This window comes from Lampris incognitus, chromosome 7 (assembly GCF_029633865.1).
Source record: "Lampris incognitus isolate fLamInc1 chromosome 7, fLamInc1.hap2, whole genome shotgun sequence".
Classification (NCBI taxonomy): Eukaryota; Metazoa; Chordata; class Actinopteri; order Lampriformes; family Lampridae; genus Lampris; species Lampris incognitus.
Window position 1 is genome coordinate 32,134,350 of NC_079217.1, and position 21,242 is coordinate 32,155,591.

The window sequence follows — 21,242 nt, forward strand, 5'->3', positions numbered from 1 at the left end:
GACCCCATATTGTTCTAGCATGTGGTGTATTGTAACCACTCTGACCTTAGTGCAATCCCATTAACCAGTGTTGTGATGGCCTTTGTGCTGGAAAGCCACAAGGCTGTACAAAGTTTGCCTCCTCTCTTGTTACGTGAATGGAGACGCTCTATGCCTTCACCTTTCACCCATTATGCAGAATAACGCTTATGATTTGAGTGTTGCAGAAAAGAACGAAGGTCTATTCCATGCAATTTGTCTGTATTATCGGACCAATTTCGAGAGGAAACCTTAGTTATTAAAGACCAAAGACATGGCTTTATTGAATACCTGCTCATGCATGAGAGAACAAGGAACAGTATACAACAAAATGTTTTATCACACTCTTCACTAAAGAGAACCTACCTTGTGAAGCAGCTGATATAGTAAACCAAGTTTATAAGCTGCAAACACAAAGCCTCCCAACGCAAGTCCCGCCAGACACCCGAGAAAAATGCCAACGTCTCCCAATGAATCCATCTCCCGGTGACGTCAGCACAACACAGACACGGAAGTCGCTCTTTGCGTCTTAATTCAAATTAATAAACATCTAATACAACGTCCAAGTCCACCCTCACTGGACCAGCAGCTAACTTTCCCCGGGCTATGCTACTACTTAGCGTCTGTAAAGATATTGTAAAAGGCGTTCGCACAACTTCTCTTCTATGCAAATATCTTACGTCGTAACGTTAGCAGGTCTTTTTTATAGGCGCGGTAGGTCATGTTGAGCTACAGGAGAGAGGCTGCTTCTGCTAAACATGACCGATACGTAGTACGTTTTCCGCAGACGTCGCCCTGATTGGTCTTTCAGGACACCGCCAACCAACGTACGTTTGCTCCCTATCTTCTTTGTGAATCCAAAACGATCGTACAAACACTTCATCCAATGGGAAGCATGTGGGGGCGGGACATGGTGCCCCGGCGCTACATAGACAGGCTGGAAATAGATGGAGAGGTATAGGCTCTTTATTCTGTGCAAGCACAATACATCAGATTTAACACAAAGCAACAAACCGGTAGCAAGGTAGAACCCCTTAATCCAACCCTGGAAGATCTTTACACTCTTGACTGCCAAAGGACAAAAATCCTATTGTATCTACTTATCCATGCACGTTACAATATTTTACCGAGTTGTTTGGCTAAACATAAGATGATAGCATCTTTCTCGTGGCATTTTGGTATTAATATTCTTACATCCAGCCACTAATGCATTTCAATATTTTCACAGCAGAGTGCAAAAGGGAAGTTTGTAAACATCGGTTGTCTTCCCATGATCAGGATTTGAAGCAAACAGTATTTTTCCATCAGCTCTTTGTTCCTCAAAAACAATGATCTGAAGGAGAAGAACATGAAACAATAACACATGTGATTATCACAAATGATCAGTGTTTTCTGGAAAAAAAACCAGTTTGTATGAAATGGTATGGTAGATTTCACATTAGCAATGAGACCTGATTCTCTCCAATTCTCAGCCAAGGTCCTGGGAGGTAAAGGAACTGCTGAGGGCCGATGGACCAGTGGCGTCCCAGATTCTGTCCATTGACAAAGACAACCCCCTTACACCAGCCCTGTGGGTAGATGCACAAATCCACATCCAAGATCAATATAAGCTCATGCTGTGGAAACGCCACATTCAGGATCTATTCTTTTGATTTGAAATATAGGCCTATACGTTGAGATGTTGGTTTGAGAACACTTCTGCACCAATACAAACCGCAATGATATCAACACTTCTACAGTCAGTGTAAATTTCAAAATTTGCTATCTCTTTTAAGGCTTTATATTGCATCAAAAGGTGTGTTGGAGTGTTACTCACAGGGAGCCTCATGAATGTGTCTCTGGGAGGGTTGTCCACACACAGCTTGGCCTGGAAAAATGCTGGGAAAGAGGGCTGCTGGTGGACGGGCTTCCACTGGCCTGAACTTAATCTGAGATGGGTGATTATAGTTTTGAAATATAAACCTCATATTCATGTTAAACCAAACTCATGTGTGAGGAGAACTTTCTACAGTGGTCTGGTCACTGTAAAAAAGGTATTCTTAGTCATATTAAGTGTGAATGAAAAATGTGAAGCGTGAAGACCTGTTAATAAAGCTTTTCTTCATATCCAAACAGTAGATGGTGAAGTCTCTCAAAGGGCAATTATTCAGCAAAATATCCCCGACAAGACCTGAAACATGATTATTTAAAACAGAAAAATAACAAGATGCAGGAGTATTTGCAGTCCCATATCAGAAATCTTCATAGATATTGTTTTATGATTTGTTTTAGTCCACGTATGAACTAGATTGACGTGGTTTGCATTCCAAGAAATATTACACATACACAGTGACAGGCTGATTCAAGTATCTGAGTCAATTTATAAATGTTTGTTTCTGACTAAAAACTCACATGGAATTAACTGAGCTGCAACATGCTCACTGCCGACCATATTTCACTCCAAGCCAATTAAAAAACGTCCTTGCTAAAATAAGTTAGAACTCTTGCCCAATCTTGAAATATGAGTTTCTCGACTACAGCACCATTTACCTAAATTGTTAATACATTTTCAGACCAGCGAATGGGTCTGACAAGCAGTTCAGTGAAGCATTGCTCAGCATAGCACATCAGGGTTTGGAACAAAATACCTTTGCGCTGTTCATCCAGGACTTTTCCATAGTTCACTCTTCCACAGTTCTCCACCAGTAAACCCAATGTTATATCTCCCTTCAGCGTTAAAATGCATAAAACATAACAGTGTCATTGGGAGACTATCTCGATTAAAAGTGTATGATCATTTTGGGATGAAAAGGGAAAATAAAGGCCACAGTGGGACTGAGCAGAATAAGTAATGAAGACCCAGTCTTTCAGTAGTGCTTTTAAAACGGCTTATAAACTAATCCCTGGTACAGACAAATTCAAGTTAACAAAAGAATCAATATTTGTTACAACACTAGGGATGTGGACACAATGACAGATCTGATTTCTTGGTGATGAACAGAACTCTGAATTATACACTGTGGTGCTGGTCGTAAACATAATGCATACAAGAGGACTAAAGTAAGAGAGACTGAGATCTTGCACCAGAAGACTATGCTATGGATACTGATGCAGCAGGAAATCCCAAACCCCCACAGTACCTTTCCATCGGGCAGCGTTAGCTCTTGAGTCTTGTAGTCCAAAGTGCCAACAGATTGTTTACCTACAAAAACCTGAGGAATATTAGTAAAGCTTGAAATCACTAGCATCCTCAAGTAATCCTCAAAGATAATCATGACTGCTGCTAATTTATGCATATGCTTAAGCCTTTATAATAACATGTCAAATCTAATCCATTTCATGATGCAGATATATTTATGATCCATTACACGTACACACACACACAAACACACACACACACACACACACACACACACACACACACACACACAGACATATCAATCCATCCATTATCCAAACAGCTTATCCTGCTCTCAGGGTCATGGGGATGCTGGAGCCTAGCCCAGCAGTCACTGGGCAGCAGGTAGGGAGACACCCTGGACAGGCTGCCAGGCCATCACATGCCCACACACACACACACACACACACACACACACACACACACACACACACACACACACACACACATTCACAACTAGGGACAATTTAGTATGGCCGATTCGCCTGACCTACATATCTTTGGACTGTGGGAGGAAACCGGCGCACCCAGAGGAAACCCAAGCAGACACGGGGAGAACACACAAACTCCACACAGAGGATGACCGGGATGACCCAGGGGCTCAAACCCAGGATCTTTTTCCTGTGAGACGACCGTGCTAACCACTGCACCACCATACTGCCCACACACACACACACACACACACACACACACACACACACACACACACACACACACACACACACACACACACACACACACACACACACACACACACACACACAGTGCTGCTTGAAAGTATGTGAACCCTTTGAGCAGTTTAGATGTTTCTGTTGTTTTACCATGATTTTCTTATTTTATCATCACCAGTTTTTATATATGAAATGTCAGATATATGTTTATCAATTGCATCTACTTGTTTAGTGGGACTTGTTTTAGTAGCCCAAAAACTACATGAAACATGGAATTAGGGTATGTGCAAAAGTAAGTGAACCCCCAGCTGCATTGGTTAAGTCAAGCAGGTAACAGACTGTGGTGAAACACATTTGGGTGCTTAATTAATCATTTAAGCAGACCAATGAAATGAGACATCCTTGGGAAAGGGTTTGGCCTGCACTAATTAAAAGAGAGAGGAAACCAACCAAACCACTGTGGTCCCATACAAATCAACAATGCCGAGAGCAAAGGAGATATCCGAGGACATGAAGAAGAGGGTAGTGATAGCCCATCAGTCTGGGGAGGGATATAAGACCATCTCCAAAAGATTCCAGCTCCATCCATCCACTGTAAGACAAATAATTTACAAATGGAAGGCCTTCAACATGACAGCAACTCTGCCTAGAAGTGGACGCCCATCAAAATTATCACCCAGAAGCACCAGAAAAATAACACATCAGGTAAAGGCCAACCCACACATCACCTCTAGAGAGTTGCAGACCTCTCTGATAGCATGTGGGACAAATGTGCATGCGTCTACAATCAGACGAAAATTGAATAGCCATGACATTCATGGGAGGGTTGCTAGAAGGAAGCCTCTGCTCTCAAAAAAGAACAAAGCTGCCCGTTTCAACTTTGCCAGAGAGCACTTGGACAAACCAGAGGCCTTCTGGAAGTCCATTCTCTGGACAGACGAGTCCAAAATAGAATTATTTGGTCACAATCAAAACCAACATGTTTGGAGAAAGGCCAACACTGCATATGAAGAAAAGAACCTCCTCCCAACAGTGAAGCATGGTGGTGGAAATGTGAAGGTCTGGGGCTGCTTTTCTGCTTCTGGACCTGGACGACTCCATATTATCCAAGGAACTATGAATTCTCCGGCATATCAACAAATTCTTGACTAGAATCTCCTGCCATCAGTCAGGGAGTTGAAGCTGCGATGAAAATGGATTGTGCAACAAGACAATGACCCAAAGCATTCCAGAAAAACTACAAAGGAATGGCTTCAGAGAAAGAGGATTCGTACTCTGGATTGGCCCAGTCAAAGTCCGGACCTTAATCCAATTGAAATGTTGTGGCAAGACCTGAAGAAGTTGGCACATACCAGATGTCCCTCCAACCTCTCTCAACTGGCTGAGTTCTGCAAGGAGGAGTGGGCAAAAAGCCCCATAAGCAGATGCGAGTGACTGGTTAGTGGTTACAGAAGACGTTTCGTTGAAGTAATGGCTGCAAAAGAAGGAGCCACAAGCTACTAATACAAGGGTTCACAAACTTTTGCACATGTTAAATTTTCAGTTTTTGTGAAATAAACTACCTTTGTTGAATTAAATAATGAAAATATATCGCTTTTTGTGTGTGTGTCCATTATTTGGAAGGTGTGCTTTACAAATTGGGATTTGGATGTACACACACACACACACACACATACATACACATACATATATATACACATACATACATACATACACACACACACACATATATACACACATACATACACACACAAAATATATAGGTGTATGTATACACACATTTATGTGTGTATATATACATATACATATATACATGTGTGTGTGTGTGTGCGCACACATTTATTTATTTTTTTTATAACTTTGTTTATTGAATTTTCCGCATAATCAACATTTACAAAATAATTGTCCTCGTAAGTTGTACACCATGAACACAAAACACATCCAACAATACACTAACACACCAGAATACAATGAGGAATAAAAACACACCCTCAAAGGAGAAAAAAAAATCAAATCAAATCAAAACAAATTAACTAAAATAATTAAAAAAATAAAAAATAAATAAAAATAACTAAATAAATACAAGTACACATATTCCAATGCACTTGTCCGCAGGCCAGCCAACCCAGCACAGTCCCTCACAGACATCATGTACACATACACCCTACCTCCTTCATCACCGGAGCTTGCCACGCCCCCACCTCCATCCAACAAGGACATCAATAAAAAGGAAAAAATATGCATATATATATACACACACATCACTCTGGAATAACAGGGAAATGAAGTCGCTTAACATAAGAAAAGAAGGGGGTCCACATTGCCCAGAATTTGTTTAGGGACCCTTTGAGGGTGTGCCTAATTTTTTCCAGCTTTATACAATTTAAAACAGACTTAATCCAAAGAGCATGAGAAGGGGGTGCAGAGGATTTCCAACTAAGCAAAACCAATCGTCTCGCCAACAGGGTAACAAAGGCAATAAAATCCTTATTAATATTGGTCAGTTGCAATGTGGGCGAGGGCACCCCAAATAGCGCAATAAAAGGGTCTGGCTTGATCTGTGTGTCACATACTTCTGAAAGTGTGCTAAAAATATCTTTCCAAAAACCATCAAGAGATGAGCAACACCAAAACATGTGCACATGGTTAGCAGGAGACTGGTTACACCTCACACAGTTAGGATTTATGTCTTTGTAAATTTTCGCTAGTCTCGCTTTGGTCCAATGAGCCCTATGAATGATTTTGCATTGAATGAGACCATGTCGGGCGCAGACCGAAGAGGTATGTACCCTTCCGAGTGCCCTCTCCCACAGCCCATCAGATATTCCCTCCCCCAGTTCCTCCTCCCATGAGGATTTAATGTCAATAAGTGAGGCAATTCTTAAAGAACAAATTTGTCTATAAATTATTGACAAGGTACCTTTCAGAGTGGGAAGCGGGGTAAGAAAGGTGTCAAACTGTGTTTCACCAGGAAGGGTGGGGAAATGAGGATCCAAATTGCGGACGTAACTCCGGATCTGTAAAAATCTAAAAAAATGATGCCTGGGAAGACCAAATTTAACTGCTAGTTGCTCAAACGTACTAAATGTATTGTCAATGTAGAGATCTTTAAACCTTTTTATACCAAGACTAGACCATATTGAGAAAGCACTATCAACCATAGATGGGGCAAAAGCAGGGTTCGAGGCCATCGGAGCAGAAAGAGAGGTTGTCTGAAACCCAAAATGGTGTCTAAATTGATTCCAGATCCTCAATGTTGTTTTGACACACACATTCTTGGTGAAAGAGGAATAAGGGCCTGTAATGGAGGAGTGAGCGAGGGAAGACAATGATGCCGGTACAGACGAAGCAGCTTCCATCTTTAACCAAATTGGGGACGGGGACATCTCTCCACCTCGCAACCAGAACTGAATGACCCTAAGATTAGCCGCCCAATAATAAAATCTAAAATCTGGTAGCGCCATACCTCCGTCTGACTTGGGTCTCTGCAAGAGCTGTTTTCGTATCCTAGGAGTCTTCTTATCCCATATGAAAGGTAGAATTAGGCCGTCTATTTTTTTGAAAAATGTGTTGGGAAGAAAAATCGGTAGGCACTGAAAGAGATATAAAAATTTAGGGAGTGTGTTCATTTTAACAGAATTAATTCTCGCTACTAAAGAGAGGTGCATCACTGACCAGCGTTCAAAATCATCCTTAGTGCGGGTTAAAAGCGAGGAAAAGTTGGCCCGAAAAAGGTTTTCAAATCGACTCGTGACCTGTACACCAAGATAAGTGAAACAACTATGAGCAACTTTGAATGGCAAGGTATGTAATGGGAATTTTTCCGCAGTCACATTAAGCGGCATCAATTCGCTTTTACTGAGATTCAGTTTATACCCTGATAAATGACCAAAGGATGTAATAGGAGCAAGGGCAGCAGGAACAGAAACAGAAAGATTAGATGTGTATAGCAATAAGTCATCTGCATATAAAGACACCTTGTGCTCATGTCCGTATCTAACTATACCTTTGATAAGAGGGTTGGAACGAAGTGCTATTGCAAGGGGTTCTATGGTGAGAGCAAACAATAAAGGGCTTAGAGGGCAACCCTGGCGTGTTGACCGTTGCAGAGGGAAACAGCCTGACTGAGTGTTATTAGTCCTGACAGAGGCTTGGGGGGACGCATACAGAAGTCTTACCCAAGTAGTGAATTTTGAACCAAAGCCGAATTTATTTAGTGTATAGAAAAGGTACTTCCACTCCACCCTGTCAAACGCCTTCTCCGCGTCCAGGGATATAATGGCCTCCGAGGTGTTGGTGTCAGAGGAATTGTACATGATATTAAATAGTCGCCTAAGATTGAAGAATGAATGTCTATTTCTAATAAATCCTGTTTGATCAGGAGAGATAATCGATGGGAGAACTGTTTCCAGGCGTGTTGCCAGAAGTTTGGCTAAAATCTTATAGTCAACATTTAACAGGCTAATTGGACGATATGATGCACATTCAAGAGGGTCTTTATTATTTTTAAGAATTAAACAGATAGTCGCTTGAGTGAGAGTCTGTGGAAGAATACCATTAACAAATGCTTCATTATACATTTCAATTAGAATAGGGGCTATTTTGGGGAGAAGCTTTTTATAAAACTCTGTCGAGTAACCGTCAGGCCCTGGGCTTCTCCCGGATTGAAGGGATTTGACAGCTCTAGACAGTTCTTCAACAGTGATTGGTTGTTCTAATTCTTTAACCAAATCCTGGTTGACTAAAGGGACATCAAGGGAGTGGAAGAAGTCATCAAATTCTGATAAATCAGCATCACCTTCAGAAGTATATAGAGACTGGTAGAAACTTCTGAACTCATCATTTATCTCCCTAGGGTCTAATGATATTCCGGATGATGTATGAATTTTGGGAATTTGATGTGATGATGAAACTTGACGCAACTTGTGTGCTAATAACTTACTGGCTTTGTCTCCCTGTTCATAGTAGGTGCTCCTAGACTTGACAAGCAGCTCAGTAACTTGATCTGTTAGCAAAGTGTCAAATTCTGCTTGCAAAGTTAAGCGCTCCTTATAAATATCTGGAGATGGTGAAACGGAATATGCGTTATCTAATTGGGCAATGCGGCGTGTTAGCATGGACAATTTATCTTTTTTAAGTTTGTTCTCATATGTGGTGTAGGAAATAATTTCACCTCTAAGATAAGCTTTCAAAGTTTCCCATAGGGTAGACGCAGAGATACCTGGGGTTCTATTTGTATCCATAAAAAAGTCAATTTGGGCCGAAGCAAAGTTAATAAAATTTTCGCTACTGAGTAATTGAGTGTTAAGCCGCCAAGGCGGTCTCTGATTATTAGCTGTTTGAAAGACTACTCCCATAGTGACAGGGGCATGGTCCGAAACCACAATTGGATTATATAAGCACGAAGATATGGAATGGAGAAGTCTATCATCTACAAGGAAGTAGTCTATGCGCGTAAAAGTGTGGTGTACCGAAGAGAAAAAAGAGTATGCCCTCCCAGATGGATTAAATGTTCTCCAAGGGTCTGAAACAGCGAAATCAGACATAAAGGTACGGACAACCCCAGCTGAGGTTGATAAAGTAGTAGATTTAGTGGAGGATCGATCCAAATGTGGGTCCAACCAGCAGTTAAAGTCACCGCCTATGATCAGCATATGGGAGGACATATCAGGGAGTGTGGAGAAAACCGATTTGAAAAAATCCCCATTGTCCCAATTAGGACCATAAACATTAACAAGAACCACCTTCGTATCGAATAACCTACCACTGACAATTACATATCTACCATTGGGATCAGCTATCACATTAGAACATGTAAAAGGTACTGATTTGTGAAGTAAGATAGCCACCCCTCTTGACCTACTCTGAAATGAGGAATGGAACACCTGACCCACCCATCTGCACCTAAGTATTGAGTGTTGTGGTACCTTGAGATGAGTTTCTTGGAGGAAGATAATGTGAGCTTTCAACTGATGGAGGTGGTGGAGAACCTTACTGCGTTTAACTGGGTTGTTAATGCCCCTACAATTCCAAGTGAGAAAATTAAAACCATTCCCTCCAGCAGGATGAGCTACGTCAGGCTGAGTCATGTCTTAAGAGAGAGAGTACATGTTAAGGACAAGGCATAATGCAAATTAAATATTTTGGCTGACCTCAATAGTGCAAATTCAAAAAACAAAAACAAGTGACAAAACACAAGAAAACAAAACACAAATACAGAAGGAAAAAAACCCTCCCACAAAATCCCTCTTGCCGAAGCATCTCCCCAACTGAGATGCAAGCAAACCCCTAAATACAAAAAACCTTTAGAGCAACGCATACCAACTTAGCTAGCTTACTCTTAGCTACCTGAGATTTGTGACCATTGAACTAGAATAAAGCAAATGTGCATAAGTCGGTCTCCAATAACATTAGGACCCGAGGAAAACTAACTCAGTTAAGAGAGGTACAAAATCTATAAAGTGGCAAAATTGAACTTCAACCATGTAAACAACCAAATACTGGCAGTGCAGGCAGCTCAGATCAAAACAAAATGAAATGAGAATGACACAAATAGTAGGCAGTAATGTAAGTGGAATAAAATATATCTCCACATTATATCACCTTAATGTGAGTAGTCCGCTGTATACTCATCAACATGTATTGAAAATAAAAATAAAAAACCCACTACATTCAAGTGTCAACAATGAGCACTGCAAGGCTAGCTTCACTCTCCAACATGTACTGAAAATAAAAAAAACAGCTGCGTTCAAATGTCAACAATGAGCACTGCAAGACCAACTTCACTAGCTAATCTGCCTACCAGCCAGCCCGCTAACTAGCCTGCTAACCAGACCAGCCAACTGATATTTTGAGCTACAGACCCGGCGGTGGCATGACAGCTTTTTTCACCCTGTTTTTGATGAAATCGGCCGCAACAGCCGGGTCCTCAAACCTGTGTGTGGAGCTGTCCGGCAGGGTCAGTCTCAGAACCGCAGGGTAGATGAGACCATATTTCACGCCGGGACAGGCGCGCAGCTGGCGCTTAACATCTCCGAAGCTAGCCCGCTTCTTGGCCACAGCCGTGGTGTAGTCCGGAAATATCGAGACTCTTCTGCCCTTGTAGAGGAGAGGAGACGCATCTCCAGATCTCTTCAGCATGTCGTTCCGGACGTGAAAGAAATGCACCCTGATGACAAATGGTCGCGGAGGTTCACCCTCCCGGGGTCGGCTCCGCAGGGTGCGATGGGCCCGGTCTAGCAGCGGCTTCTCATCCAGGCCGAGCAGCTCCTGAAGCAGCCCGGCTACGAATTCTGTCGGTCGCGGGCCCTCCACTCCCTCCGGTATTCCCAGAAGACGGATGTTGTTCCTCCGCATTCTACCTTCCAGGTCCTCGCATCTGTTGTCCAGGTATGTCACCCTAGTTGTTAGTGAGCCGACGTTCGCCTCTAGCTCGGTAATCCGAGTGCTGTGATCTGTAGCACTGCGCTCCAGCTCTGATAAAACGACTCCATGTGCGTCGAGTTTATTCTGGATCCTCTCGATAGATCTTTTAAGCTCGTCTTTGACCAGTATCATCTCTGATCTGAGAGTGGTAGCTGAAGTGTCAATCTTACCGAAAATATCGGTTTTGAGGGAGCCCATCATGGATTGTAGCATTTCCGCGGTCAGTACTGTCATGCTGTCAGCACTAGCTGTAGCACCCGATGTTGGGAGCGGATCAGATTCAGGAGAGGGCGCAGGCTTATTGCGGCCTGCTCCTGCAGACTCCGTTTTCGGTCGATTAGATGTCATTTCACCTTCAAAGTCCTCAAATATAGTGTGAATCGTTTAAAGGACTCTTTAGACGCTTGACCACCAAAGACATGCACGATTTAGCGAGATTAAATATATAAATTTGGTCACTAACTCAGGAGCAATAGAGAAACGTGTCCTACATCCTCGACGTCCCGGCCACGCCCTCGCACACATTTATTTAATAGGTACACACACACACACACACACACACACACATATATATATATACACACACATACATACACACACAAAAATATATAGGTGTATGTATACACACATTTATGTATGTGTATATGTGTGTATATATACATATACATGTATACATGTGTGTGTGTGTGTGTGTGTGTGTGTGTGTGCGCGCACATTTATTTAATAGGTACACACACACACACACACATGTATATATATATATATATATATATATATATATATATATATATATATATATACACACACACACAGACAGCCTAGTAGTTTTTTCTGGGCTCACCAATGCTCTATCTCTGATGTTATTCTTGGAGTTGAGGATTCCTCCACAGGTGATGGTGGTCTCATACAGTGTGTAGCCATATGACTGACCATTATCATTATTAAAAGGGAGATTCTCCATGTTCACTGCCTTGTGTGACCTATGCAGCTAGATGAGAAGACACATCATACAAATATTCAGTTCCAGTCATCATCATATTAGATAACCCAGTTTTAGAGAATCACAAAACATGAAAATTACCTTTTGAAGAACCAGAAATTAGATATGTAAGAGAAAGCGTGGCTGTAAGGCTATACAGCTCTGTGGGGGTCAGGATCTGAGTTCTAATGAAGACATTCATATCAGAATTGTGTGTCGTTTTGATCTGTACAGTAGACTGAATAATAAATACGTCCACCTAATGGAACATCAGGGTTTCTTTAGAAAACAAGTGCACTCACAACATGATGTACTGTAAGAGCAAACATCATAATGGTAGCAAATATCCGAAATATAAATAGTATCCTTTTAACTCTAGCCAAACCTAAATATAGACAGACACATGCTGACAACAGAAAGGGTAGAAAGTGGCTCCATCTTTTTGAGGCTCAACTTTGAATCTTGCTTTATTTTTGAGCAGTCATTTGAATTACTGCCTTATCAAGTTGTACCAGGGATGTACATGCATCGTTGTCCAATACATCTCGTGTTTCTGGGGATCTGGCTGTGCAACTCACCTCGGTGAGGTGCAGGCTGTCCCACAGCGACAGGTGCTGCTGGATGACGATGGGCTGCTGGGCTCGCCTCTCCTGCACAGAGGGCACTTCAGGAAGAGGCTCCGCTGGCACACAAAGCAGCAGAAAAGAGATAAAGGTAATTGTAGTGTACCAGCATTGCAAGTATCTCTTCTTTTTTTCCCCAAGTCAATATCTTGCAGGCATACTCTGTACTTGTTTGCATAGTCAATTCTCAGGGGTAATAAGACATCAAAAATAAGTTTAGGTGTTAAGAGTTCTCTTTAAAAATCAATATTACACTTGTATGCGACTAAGTAACAAAACTCAAATCACTGCACGTTGGTGTTTGAAGAGTCCTTACAATGGTACTGGCTAAATAAATCCCTGAGGAGGTGATATTTTACAGTGTAGTCCCCATCCTCTGATAATGGAGCATCATAATCTGCAACAGAAACAAAATATTACTCATGAATATTACTTAAATAATATTACTTTTAGATGTGAAGCAACTTGTGAGGAGTGCCACAATAATAAACTAATATAAATGAATCAATACATGTGAAAATATAGCAGAATGAAAGACATTTTGAAAACAGGTTGACAAATCTGTAAATTAAAATAAATGTAGATTTGGTGGTACTTTGCTTTCTTACCATTGCCCAAATACATGCATGTTAGGGGTCAGTTGGCGTCGCTAACTCGCCCATAAGTGTGTGTGTGTGTGTGTGTGTGTGTGTGTGTGTGTGTGTGTGTGTGTATGTGATGTGGACTGGTGATCTGTCCAGGGTGTCTCCCTCTCTTCTACTTTATGCCAGCTTGGATAGACTCCAGACAACAGCTACCCTGAATTGGATTAACTGGGTAACAATGATAAAAATAATAATAATAATAATAATAACAATAATAATACATCTTGTATAGTGCTTTTCTAACACTCAAAGTCGCTTTACAATAAACAGGGTGAAACAAGACAACAGATAAACATAACACAGACATACAGGGGTGGGTGGGAAGGGGGGCTACGAGAGGGAGAAGCGGCAGCCACACACGACGCCAGCAGTACTCTCCCACATAGACAGATACAAAAGGGCAAGAAAAAAATGTGTGGTATAGATAATAGATGGATGGATGTGCTGAAAGTTAACCTAAGTGATGTTTAGCCATGGGCCATGTGTATGTAGGTTTTATTTCCAACCCAACACTACACCAGCAGATTTCACCACTGAAAATACCCAGACCACACTGGTAGGACAAGTGAAGTCAGCGTCCTACATTATTGGTCAAATAATATGAGGGGAAGAGTGCACGAGTTTGATATAGTCTGATGTACTCCAAAATTAAAATCTAAATTAAGTTGGGACTTGATTTAAATTGGGCCTGGTGATGGCTAATGTCTAGAAGCAGTGAACAACGGCCCTCAGTTAACAGCACCAGTTTCCTGAAAAACAAATCCAACCTTTCATCCATCCATTATCTGAGCCGCTTATCCTGCTCCCAGGGTCATGGGGATGCTGGAGCCTATCCCAGCAGTCATTGGGCAGCAGGTGGGAAGACACCCTGGACAGGCCGCCAGGCTATCACACACACACACAAACACCGCTTGAGACAATTTAGTACAGCCGATTCACCTGACCTGCATGTCTTTGGACTGTGGGAGGAAACTGGAGCACCTGGATGAAACCCACGCAGACAAGGGGAGAACATGCAACCTCCACACAGAGGACGACCCGGGACGACCCCCAGAGTTGGACTACTGCGGGGCTCGAACCCAGGACCATTCTTGCTGTGAGGTGACCGCGCTAACCACTGCACCACCGTTCCGCCCCAAATCCAACCTTGTGTGTTCTTGTATATTAACATTCATGATCTGGGTCAGCCAAATGCCACTTCATCCAGTTTGGGGATTTAGTGTGTGGTCTTAGCTTGGCTAGCTGTACCTTCATAACACTAACTCCAATTACTTACACATGTGGTCGACATTACATTGCACTTGCTGGGTAAACATAAAATTGCAAAACGGGCATGCGGGTGGTTTGGGAGTCCACTCCATTGCCTACGAACACAGGGATTGCCAGTTCGAATCCCTGTGTTACCTCCGGCTTGGTCAGGCATCCCTACAGACACAATTGGCCGTGTCTGCGGGTGGGAAGCCGTATGTGGGTATGTGTCCTGGTCGCCGCACTAGCGCCTCCTCTGGTTGGTCGGGGTGCCTGTTTGAGGGGGAGGGGGAACTGGGGGGACTAGCGTGATCCTCCCACGCACTACGTCCCCCTGGCGAAATTCCTCACTGTCAGGTGAAAAGAAGCTGCTGGTGACTCCACATGTACCCGAGGAGACATGTGGTAGTCTGCAAGCCCTCCCTGGATTGGCAGAGGGGGTGGAGCAGCGACCGGGATGGCTCGGAAGAGTTGGCAAATTACAGTTGGGGAGAAAAAGGGGGGAACAATAAAAAATAAAGGGGGGGAAATAAAAAAATTGATGAATAAATAAATAAAAATTGCAAAATAGCAAAAGAGATTTCTATGACAATTAGTTTGCCATCTGACTGTATTGTTCACGTAAATGTCTGTGAATGTTCTCATTCATCCAGGTCATAGTTATCCAAAGGAATTGAATCAAGTGCAACTGGACTTGGTTATATATCAATAGCCTCATTGATAGCTCTTATAACGACTCCAAAGAAGCTAAATATCTGAGTCTCATCACCCGGCAGTCAGACTAGCTTGGTCTAGTCAGAAAGGCACGAACTGATGAAGCCTCTTGGATGAGAGGCGAAACGTCTTCACGGATATATAACCAAGTCCAGTTGCACTTGATTCAATTTCTTTGGATGTTCACGTAAATGTAATGAGAAATCCATTTGTTATATATATTTGTTTGTTATACGACTAATTATCTGTTTGCCATCTGTGACACTGTGCATTCTTGTTTATCACTTAGCACTTATTTAGCAGACTTGTTTGAACACAAATGTTCTATATTTGCTTTACACTGATTTGTCCACATTCAAATCCTTAATCTAAACTCACCTCTTCACAATTGCTTTTAATGTGTGATTAATGTTGTGTTTTATGCTTTTGGTGTGTTGCTTTCATGTTTATTTTTACATATGTAAAGCATCTGAGAGTTTTGAAAAGTGCCGTATAAATAAAATGTATAATAATAATAATAATTATTATTATTATTATCCTTAAATGTAGTTCCTAAGAGGAAATGGGAATGAGGTGGATTACATTCATTTACATGGGAATTTTTTTAATCTACATAAATGAATAAAATATCTTAAAATCATCTCTGATGACACAGTCTGGGTATTATTTCCATTATGATCTGGGCCACAAGATGAGGCCTGCTTACCATAACTAGTGACCTGAGGTTTGTAGGTGCCGAAATCCATGGCTCCATTCATGAAGCCAAAGGTGGTTCCACCATGAAACATGTAGAGATTAATGGACACCTCTCGCTGTAGGATCTCTGATACAACAGCTACCATGTCTGTCAGGTGTTGACAGAAAAAAATCAAGATTAAGTGAGAGCAAAATAAATCAGCAATATGTCATATGTGTTGCAGTTCATCATGTGTTAATGATCTAGTGAGTAAAGTGGTAATATATAGTGGTCAAGTGTGGGAGTGGTAGCCTGATGGTTACAGAAGCAGAGGACGGAGGAGTATTTGATTGACAAGAGGTTGTTTTTCCACATACCCAGGCCTAATGAAACATGTAGACAAAGTGAATAACAGATCCTCTCCTCTACCTCAAATGATGAAGTGTGCTTGAACAAGGCATGTCAAATGAGATAGTGGCCAACAATACCTGAACTGAGCCGTCCCAAATGTTAAATGGGATTGACCATATGAATATGAATGTAAGGCATAGTGAAGAGCTTGTGCTCATGAAGACAGACATGAAGAAAGTTAAGTTTAAAAAAGTGTGTGTGTGTGTGTGTGTGTGTGTGTGTGTGTATGTGTATGTGTGTGTGTGTGTGTGCGCTATACCCTCAGCTCTAAAAATATGATGATGCTCTCCCCAGACATCAAACCACCCAGACCAATATTCCATCACCATTAGAGATTTCTCTGGCTAGATGCAACAACAGCACACAGTGAGATTTCACACACACACACACACACACACACACACACACACACACACACACACACACACACACACACACACACACACACACACACACACACACACTCACTTTTGTTTGCTTCTGGTACTGTGTGCTCAGTAGAACGATTTTAAAGCATGCATAATATCATTTCACACTTTATAAATATAGCTGACATTAACCCAGAGCGATTTACAGTATAACGAAGTAGAAAAAACTCATAAATTCAAAGATGGTTAATGTTACAGGCCGCTATTTGTAAGGAAGGCAAAGGTCACACTGCCACGACCACCTGATGATAGGAGCGCCACCTACCTGCATGTCAGCTAAGGACTGTATGGCTCCAAAGGACAGTCTCTGAAGATTTATCGTTTTCAGAGCTGAAATAACAATATCATACGAGGGACAAGGTAAAAGAATGATAAAGTGCAAACGCAAAGTAAAGAATAGTGAAGGTTTGTGCAGAAGTGAAATGAGATGAAATCCTCAGGAGATGGAGAACTACCAAAGAGAAGTCAGACAGATCCCTCAGAGATACATGAAGACTTTGAATCCAAAACATAATATATGCAATCCATCCATCCATTATCCAAACCGCTTATCCTGCTCTCAGGGTCGCGGGGATACTGGAGCGGTTTTTTCTCTCAAATGAATCAGTAACTATAGAAAACACGATGCCGTCAATAAAAACAAAAAAATACAATTTCAACCACAAAATGTTTTTTAAACTTTTTTGACAATTTCTACTTTTTATTTAAACTTCTTTTCTACTATTATTTCAACTCTTTCAAACTGATTTAATACTTTTCTTTTTTTTTTCAACCTTCCCGTCAACAACAATTCATTATTATTTTCTAATGGTTAGTATCTGATTTTGAAACTAAATGTATCATAACCAGTTACCTCCTTCTACCCCGCCATATCTCAAGCCCTCCCAGTTGTCTGAAGTCAGAAAGAGCTCGTTGATCCCTCTGGACTCAAGACTCTACACAAAAGACATAAAGCCACACGTGCAAAAATCTACCATGGATCACTGATCAGACTGCTCTCAAAAATATGGCAACTTAGACAACGGTAACATTACTGCATCACTATAACATGTAAAAATGCAGGTATGAATCATGAAAATAAAAGACGCTCACATTTTTTAGAAATGGCATGTAGTCCTCATCCTGGGAATATGATCCGTACTCATTCTCAACTTGAACCGCAATGATCGGGCCTCCTTGCTCAAACTCGAAAAAAAAAAGAAAAAAAAGAAAAAAGAACAACAAGGAAGAAAAAATACAGTGCAACTAAGTAATGCACTTGTTAACATTACATTTGTAACATTACATTTTGTATATACTGTACTGTACATTGTATGTATACTGGTGCACTCTGTCATGTCCATCTACTTTGGACATGTATGTAAGTAACCTGCTAACATCTACCTCAGCATCTCTGATATACCCTCTGCACCACTGCACTTTATCCCCTTTTATTTCGCCTGTATATACTCAATCCTTGTGTACAATCTCAAGATTGTTATGTTGTTGTGTTTTTATTCTATGTTAAGTACACTGAGAGAGCCACGAAACCGGAGTCAAATTCCATGTATGGCCAATGAACATGATTCTGATTCTGATTACTCCAATTTGGTTCTAATATTCTTGCAGAAAATCTATGGCGCATTTAAGGAAAGTTCTTCAACAAACCATTTGAGCAACACAGACGTACCATCAGAGGTTTGATAACTGAGATAAGCTTGTCAAAGTAGGAGTTGACAGCATCTGCAAATCCAGGGTAAGTTGTCCTTAGCTGCATGCCTTCATCTCGTAACAGCCAACTGAAACGACGATGAGAGTTGACAGATTTTTTTAACCATCAGCTCGGTTAAACTATTTGAACATGTTTTATTTCATGATAGAGAATCACCTGGGCAAACCCCCCAGATCCCATTCAGCACAGATGTAGGGTCCAGGACGCAGAACCACCCAGAGACCCAACTCTGCTGCTAAACTGATGTAGGCCCTATACGGGGAGGAAAAGAAAACTGACTGGTGCTAAATTGCAAAAATAACCATTTCTGTGGCTTTTTTTTTTAAAAATTAAACAAGTTTGCAGTTGGGGAATGGAAAAGCTTTACTTTAAATCCAACTCTTCATGGAAGTTGAACATCCCTCTCTCAGGCTCATGCAGGTTCCATGGTACATAGCTGGGAGAGAACATGTGATTAGTTGTGTGTCATTACTACTGGAACAATACAGCTCTGTGTTTTCACTGGTGTTTTTGTATGTTTGGTTGGTTTAAACACTTCGTTCAACCTTTCTTTTGTCAAGTATGAATGAAATATGAATGAATTTTGATTTGATGTGTGCATAACCCTGACTGTTAAAACAACAACGAGATCCCAGTTTAAAGTCCAGCGAGGCCCCTACGTTGAGAGAGTATTGAGGCCACAGGCCCTCATCTTCAGTAGCCGGTCTTTCCAGTAGGCTCTGGGGACACGGAAGTAATGGATTGACCCGCCGAGGATGCGGAAAGGCTCTCCCTCCAGAGTGAACTGGGAGGATGTGGCCCTGAGGCCCTCCACGCTGCTCATTGTCCACAGGTCACCTGAAAGTCTGGAACACACGTAAACAAGTATTCAAGTAAATAAAACACAACTGAATTTAACGGCTTAGTCAAAGAGCTGAAGAATTGGAGATGATGTTATGCAGCTTACTGATATACTATAGTATACTGTATGTGGAGACAGACAGGCTTATGTTAGTTGTGCCCTTAAAATCTACAGTCCGGAGACTCTTTTACCAAAAAAAAGTCTTGAGAATTTGGAATTACTGGAGATAAAACCTTTGAGGAGGTTACACCGAACTGTGGTCACAAATGAAAACACGGTGTTACAGATACAAAAGTTAACGGGCCCTATCGCACAAACATGTTGGACTTAAATAACACGAATCATCCTTTACAGCGATACAATAAGGAAATCTTACCAAGTGCTGACGCGAAAGTCACAAACTCTTGAAGAAAAGGGACAACAGTAGCCTGTCAGTGGTGCACCTCGGGGCCGAGCTTGCAGCAGAGCGTTTGAAGAGATGACAGTGACAGGAGGCCCAGAACAGCTCAGATAAGGGAAACTATTGTTTTTGTGAGAACAAAAATATAATGGTGCTTTCTGTGGCTTTCTCTGACTGCATGTGTTCAAATAAAGGAGGGGAGAGAGAGAGAGAGAGAGAGAGAGAGAGAGAGAGAGAGAGAGAGAGAGAGAGAGAGAGAGAGAGAGAGAGAGAGAGAGAGAGAGAGAGAGAGAGAGAGAGAGAGAGAGAGAGAGAGAGAGAGAGAGAGAGAGAGAGAGAGAGAGAGAGAGAGAGCGAGAGCACAGTGGGGTATTGTATAATAAAGCTTTAAGCTTGTCGTCCGCTGTTAGCGGGGCTTTAGTTAGACTAGAACAAGACGCTAACTGTCCACTGCTGCCCCCTATCGGATAGAAACTTAATTAAATGCTCCGAACGAAAACGGTCGCTTGAGTGATATCCACCATATGGTACATGCCGTTGTTGGTCTCCGTAGCAAGGATAATAGCTGTTTGGGAAGAATAACAGGTTCTTCGTAGTTTTGCTGGTCAGAAACTGGCTCCGTGTTGGAGTGATTTGCTTCGCCGAGCAGAACGTCATTAGGACCGACCAACTCGGGACCGTGTCGATGCCTGTGGTCCGTGTGTCCTTAAAGCAAAGATATGTCCTTCTGTGTTTAACGGTCGGTGGCCTCATTGTGTACCCTCTCACAAGGTAAGGTGTTTTAAACCTGTCACATTTAATAAAAGACCCCAATTTAGATTCAAAGTTATGCAGAATGAATTACTGTCAGTTGCTGTTCAAGCGCTGTTCTATGTTTCTGCCAGATCTATGTATTCCTTGTTCCTCTTTTTTTTTTAAATTTTATTCAGTACTCTAAAAAAATGTTTAGTACTTGCCAACATTGTAATTAATGCAGTCATGCCAATAAAGCACCATTGAATTGAATGAACTCTACTCCCGCCGGCTGAGAAGGAAAACACAACTTGTCAACTCGACAGGTTAACTGCGGTAAAGTTGTTTATTCGAACGTTGGACTGACATGTCTTCTTAATGCAGCCATAAAGATCAGAACAACTGATCCACTGGTGAAGAACAAAAGGTCGGCAATTTAACTATCGCCGTTAAAACCTAGCCGAAAATCTGTTGAGAGGAAAGGGACCGTCTCGAAAAAGACACAAAAGGAGATGGGGAAAAAAAAACTCCGCTTAAAAAAAAAACAAAAAACATTGACACACA

At 41.7% G+C, this 21,242-nt stretch overlaps 3 protein-coding genes across 3 annotated transcripts in view; 1 reads left to right on the forward strand and 2 right to left on the reverse strand.

The window, feature by feature from the left end:
- The window catches only part of ilvbl (ilvB (bacterial acetolactate synthase)-like), a 29,406-nt gene extending 28,667 nt beyond the window's left edge, over positions 1–739 (reverse strand). Inside the window, exon 1 of the mRNA XM_056283508.1 lies at positions 385–739. Within this exon, the coding sequence (XP_056139483.1) occupies positions 385–498 (114 nt within the window). The 5' untranslated portion in view covers positions 499–739. The remainder of the gene's footprint in view (positions 1–384) is intronic.
- Positions 740–1,132: 393 nt separating this feature from the next.
- Positions 1,133–20,035, reverse strand: glb1l2 (galactosidase beta 1 like 2). The gene is made up of 19 exons (XM_056283737.1): positions 19,923–20,035; positions 19,365–19,550; positions 19,073–19,141; positions 18,862–18,957; positions 18,664–18,772; positions 18,087–18,179; positions 17,848–17,929; positions 17,260–17,324; positions 16,826–16,910; positions 16,186–16,323; positions 13,190–13,270; positions 12,829–12,932; positions 12,113–12,259; positions 3,138–3,209; positions 2,646–2,724; positions 2,101–2,188; positions 1,835–1,946; positions 1,470–1,586; positions 1,133–1,351 (listed from the first exon to the last, which is right to left on the reverse strand). Exons 2-19 carry the CDS (start codon positions 19,526–19,528, stop codon positions 1,241–1,243), a joined length of 1,812 nt encoding a protein of 603 aa, XP_056139712.1. The 5' UTR covers positions 19,529–19,550; positions 19,923–20,035; the 3' UTR covers positions 1,133–1,240.
- Positions 20,036–20,446: 411 nt separating this feature from the next.
- Positions 20,447–21,242, forward strand: part of LOC130115819 (beta-galactosidase-1-like protein 2) — a 57,158-nt gene continuing 56,362 nt past the window's right edge. The window contains exon 1 of the mRNA XM_056283669.1: positions 20,447–20,717. Coding sequence (XP_056139644.1) covers positions 20,632–20,717 — 86 coding nt within the window. The 5' untranslated portion in view covers positions 20,447–20,631. The remainder of the gene's footprint in view (positions 20,718–21,242) is intronic.